Source organism: Morone saxatilis, unplaced genomic scaffold (genome assembly GCF_004916995.1).
Source record: "Morone saxatilis isolate NCDOM2014 unplaced genomic scaffold, NCSU_SB_2.0 Contig19, whole genome shotgun sequence".
Classification (NCBI taxonomy): Eukaryota; Metazoa; Chordata; class Actinopteri; family Moronidae; genus Morone; species Morone saxatilis.
The window spans coordinates 25551588-25557232 of NW_023339751.1; the positions used below are offsets into that span (position 1 = coordinate 25551588).

The window sequence follows — 5645 nt, forward strand, 5'->3', positions numbered from 1 at the left end:
TGAAATCTGATTGGTCACCCCAAGTACCACCCCATTATCCTTTCTCTTCAGTGTTTCAGAGGCTATGGCGAGGTCCGTTTTAAAGAAAGCGGGATAAAGAACGCTCCACAGTTGGGCAAAATTTTGGCAAATGGAAAAACTGGCATGCCATTTTCAAAGGGATCCCTTGACCTCTGACCTCAAAATATCTGAATGAAAATGAGTTCTATGGGAGCCCACAAATGATGCTAAGCCCATGCAGTTTTTTGCATGTTGTATAAATGTGTTATTTTCACCTAGTGTATTTGAATATTTCTGCATGCTGGGGTCCATAAACAGTGTTTGAACTGCATACATTGGGGATGAACGGAAAGCTGAGACACATACTTCAAAGTGTCAGCTCCACTTGTGACACACATTCCTTTAATCTTGAAGAAGTCTCAAGAACTTATTTCATTTTTACCAAAAATAATAAAATCCTGATGAAGTCCTTACAGTACTTCATTATAATGCTGATGGTCACACAGTTTAGCTTTAGCAAACAGATTGCAGCTTCTGTGATTTGGTTATTGTTCTCGACCATATTGTGATTTCAATAATAATTCAATATATCTCTACTTTGATTAAGTCCAGCTTATACAATAAACACAGAACTTTTTTTTGTTTCTGATCTCTAATCAAATAAAAACAGGTAGGAGTCGCTGTAATCATTTGTCCTGTCCATAAAGAGACATCACTGACTCCATTTAACCAAAAATCCACAAATCACTTGTCGTCTGAGGGGTTTGCTGCCAGAACAAAATGCACACAATAGACTCTTTTCACATTTTAACTTAGGAAGTCTCACATTAGCTCTGAACTGTAGAATGCACAGACTAAGGACTTTAAGTGCAACACACAAACTGTCTGCAGATGACGTGAGAAGCGTCACATCAATTAACAGCCCTGTGCTCAAAAAATGTGTTATTGCAGGTTTAAGCAGCTATAGGGCTGTATGGAGAGAAGGGATGATCACAGCAGCCCATCATCTCACAACTATAATAAGCCAAATGTGTGTGTGTGTATTCCACAGAGGTCTCCTGCTGCACGCCCAAAGATTCTCTCCTGCACAATGACATCCCCCCTCACCATCATTGTCCAGCACCGAGCCCACGGCTACAGCAGAGAGCCCAGTCCTCCTCCTCGTCCTGTTCTCTGTCTCTCAGAGCGGGCCGACTGCATCTCCCGTCTTCTCCAAACGCCTCCCCTCTCTCCTTTTTAGGCCACCGTCTGGAGGCTTACAGCAGAAGCCCCGCAGAAGCCTACAAACCAGTCGAATCCTGTACCAAAGTGAACCTGGAAATCCAGCGCGTTGCAGGAGACCACAGGAGGAGAGAGAGCCTCCTTTCTCCGTCCCTCCCTCTCCTGGCCCTCTTCCCAGCCATCGCTCCCGGCGGCCAGGAGAGCTTTGAGTGTTTGGACTGTCATGAAGAGCACTTGAGCTTCTCAGGCCTGGCCAAACACAAGCAGCTCCAGTGTGAGTGGAGCAGCAAGAAGTACTTCAGCTGTAAGTACTGCGAGAAGGAGTACGTTAGCCTGGGAGCGCTCAAGATGCACATCAGGACACACACGCTGCCCTGTGTGTGTAAACTCTGTGGAAAGGCGTTCTCCAGACCCTGGCTGCTTCAGGGACATATACGAACACACACAGGTCAGTGAAACACACACATCCACACATTTAAGGGTCAGCGCATTAGAAAGTAAAAAAACCCCTCTTTATTAAAGGGGCACTCAACTCATTTTATACATGAAGGTCAGTCCATTAGTCATGGTGTATGGAAGCCCATTTCTGCCATTGTGATGGAAACAACTGGACCTTCTATAATCATTGTATTCAATCAGTTGTATAATGTCTTGTATTTCTGGAGAAGTCAAGTCTGAGGAAATAACCCTGATTATGTCATAGGGGTGTCTAACACTGCACATGTTTAACAGGAAGCTGTGTTACAAACAAACAGGCAAGAGAGGTCCAAGGAGCAGATAGTTCCTACATGAAACTGCTCACAACAAGGTCTGTGGATTTTCTCCAGTAACTGGGGCATGGTTTCTGGAAAGAGACATTGCTGTTGAGGTTTTTTCTTTTTTTGTGTGGCGCTTTGAGCTCCATAAGCCGAGGGCCATCTGCTTCCATTATCAGCCCCTTCAGGAAGTTACGATAGACAATAGACAATTAACGCCCCTGTGAATTCCGTGCAACCTTGCAACTTTGACCAATCACAGCAACTTTTCGGCAAATTTGACCAATCATTGTAGTTCCCTTCAAATTTTACCAATCATAGTGGCCCCCTGTGCAAAATGCTGAGCCATATGTCATCAAACGATTTTATTCTTAATAGAACAAGTTGCCATCAATTTTTATTATCACAAACATATATATATAATATACCGCTACAGCTGATACTTCCAGAACTCAGCAACTCACACCAAAACTATCTAGATGGATAAATAGCTCTACAGGAAAGAGGAAAAATGTGCATTTTTGATTTAGGGGTGAACTGTCCCTTTAAGTAATTTACATTCCTGGTAACGCTAGTTCACCATAGCTTGTGTCCAACCCTGGTGGAGTGAGGGGTCATGAAGGAGGGTCGGCCATTCAAACCCGTCATTCTGACTGACATGAATCTCCGTGTTCCCTCTGCAGGAGAGAAACCGTTCTCGTGTCTCCACTGCAGCCGAGCTTTTGCCGACCGATCCAACTTGCGAGCTCACCTCCAAACCCACTCTGAAGTGAAAAAGTACCAGTGTACAAGCTGCTTCAAGACCTTCTCCAGGATCTCATTGTTAGCCAAGCACCAAGAGGCAGGCTGCCCGCTGTCCTGACAGCCTGCAAACGTCAACCCGCTCCAAAACAGTTTTCTGTAGTTTCACTGTAGGCTCAACAACAGTGACTCTGGGCGGACCTGGTATGATCGTGTGGATCACAAAAATGTCTGAGCAGAGGAAAGAAGCTGTGCCGTGACACTTTGAGTTTATGACAGCCTTTTTCTTCCATCAAAAACAATGGGCCCCAATCACTAATACGTGCACAGAAATGTTCTAACTTGACACAGAAAATAAATGTGCAAGCAAAATTACAGTGGGATTAATGAAACATGCACACTGGCCAATTTTGGTAGCACTGTCCTTACAGTAGTAAATCAGAATCATTCTAAATTGACAGCATTTAGTTAAAAGATGTGTTTTATGGTCCAGTGGATTCCTTCAAATGTCATTAGGAGCACTAAGAGGAGCCAGAGGAACCTGATTGTTTCACACATTAGGATATAGTGAAAGTTTCAGCAAATATGACAAAAAGTCATTTTCTTATAAAAGTTACCTACTGAATGAGGCCCAGTGATTTTACAGAAGAAGCTTGACAAAATGACGTATTAACATGTGTAACTGCCTGTCAGAAACCACTTGTTTAGTTACCCAAGTGTGTGTGTTACTAACATGTATTTTTATTAGTTTGCAAGTTTACAATGCACAGATTGAGAACACTACAACTCGGCAACAGCCACAAATGAATGTTAATGTTTGCTAACAGTGATGGTAGAACTGACTGACCAGCACTAGTACTGTCAGTTGTTTCAGACAGTTACACTGTCTCAGCCATTATAGAGCCTTGTCACTCCCCCTCTGTGATAGGATGCTCCCCTGACCTCATCTGAGATGTGAATCAGAATCATTCTAAAGGTGGAATTACATGTATGTGTCCCATCGTCCATGTCTCCAGGTCTGGATTTATAGTAAGGTGTTGGACTTCCAATGCTGATATTACCCCCACAATGATGACACCCATCAAGCTGTATGTATCATTCTTTAACGCTCCAGTGTGTAGGATTTAATTGCACCTAGTGCTGTAGTTGCAGATTGAAATTATGCTGGCCATGAAACATGCGAAAAACGTGAGAGCAACTATTTAGAGCAACTATTTAGAGCCAAATGTTTGTCTGCTCTGGGCTACTGTAGAAACATGGCTGACTCCACGGAAGGCGACCCACCTGTGAAGATAAAAATGATTCATTCTAAGGTACAGAGCAGTTGTTATTTTCAGGTGATTATACACTAAAAAACTGCATTTTGTTTGAAATGCTCTTAAACTGTCTGAAACTTTAGAAGTACTGGAAAAAACTTTATGCTCTGTCAAAACACGTCATTTCATTGTATTAAAAATGTTTAATGTATATTTTTGTATTAAAAACGCTTGTTGACTTGATGAAATGTAACCCTGACCTTTTCATGTACTTGTTTCAGAGTGTGACAATATGAGGAAACAAATGGAACACTGGTGTTAGTAAGACCATAGAGAGGAAGTTTTTACGCTGGAAGTGATAAATCCAAACTTAATTTAATTATAAACAAATATAGTTTCACAATTATAGTTCTAACCACAATTCCTGTTGTGTCTTCTTAGTGACTAACAAATGAAAAACAGAGCGGAAGTGAAATCAGAACTTCCTAGTGTTAGGTTTGGTATTCAGGATTCAGATCACTCTAGACTGGTTTGAGGTCAAGGGTCTTTATTCACCAAAAACTGAGTAGTAGTGCAACTGTGGCTTGAAAAGGGCAAGTGGAGCAGGGCAGCAGGTCCTGAACAGTGGCAGCCGCGCTCCAAAACGATCCTCCAGGCAGCACCAAAACACTCAGGTGCAGGAATCTTGAAAAGAGGAAAAAAACACCAAGGCTTTAGTTCTGGTCCGACAGAGAAACTCACTCTAAAACTGACCAAAAACTTCTGATACTAAATTTGGCCTGAAGTACTCAACCTGAGAAGGTTAGGAATAATCTGGGCGACGAGTCTCAGGAAATCCACTTCTTAAGGCCAGGCACTGATGAGGATTGCAGCAGGTTGCAACTTCACCAGGTGATCAGCAGCCACTGCCAGGCATAACACACACCCACACAAGAACCACAGGAGAAACAAAAACAAGGAAAACCAAGGTCAAGCATTCAACTGTGAATCTAGTTCTATTCCAGAAGTAAGAATCATCCAAAAAAAGATAATTAAAATCCCACTGAAATTTGTTAACTTCGCCAATAACTAAATCCAGCCTGTACAAAAGAGGTGGAGTCCGTGGTTGAGCTCATTCACATTCATGTCTAACACAGGCAGAGAGGAGCAAATACATGTTTTTTAGTCAAAACTGTAAAATTGTCTTTAGCTACAGCTGTGGTGACCTTTGGGTATGTTAGATAGATATGGCAAGCAAGTGTCAGTGACGTACATTTTTCATGTGTAGTTTTTGTGTTCTCATAAACATAATCGTTGACTTACAAAAACCAAGGTTTTCAGTTTCTAATATAATGCTGTCCGATTCGAGGACGCTGAAGACCTTGAAGGAAAGGCCGAGGTGAGATTTGCATTGAGTTCTAAGATGACATATATTCCCTTAGGAACCATAAGTGTTCCGGCGATGGTTAATGTCACAGGACAAACTTGTAGTTTCATTAGTCACAAAAATTTTTTAGCACTCTAATGGTTTTCTCTTAAAGTAATTGTGAATAGTGTTTTCATTAGATGCCTTTTTTATTTCATCTCTGAATATATGAATCACTGTGTTTGCTATATTCCTTAGAATTTTAACCTTAGCAACATGTTGTACTTATTAACATTAGTCTTCAAACTATTAACCGTCAGATGCACA

At 41.8% G+C, this 5645-nt stretch overlaps 1 protein-coding gene across 1 annotated transcript; it reads left to right on the forward strand.

Annotated features, from left to right (window-relative positions):
- Nucleotides 1–1051: 1051 nt before the first annotated feature.
- LOC118329411 (zinc finger protein SNAI2-like) lies at nucleotides 1052–4216 on the forward strand (the record flags this gene model as incomplete). Its single annotated transcript, XM_035663574.1, is given in 2 exon segments — nucleotides 1052–1669; nucleotides 2660–4216. Coding segments are annotated over 2 exon segments (797 nt in total), but the record flags the coding sequence as incomplete, so codon positions are not given.
- Between the last annotated feature and the right edge of the window lie 1429 nt (nucleotides 4217–5645).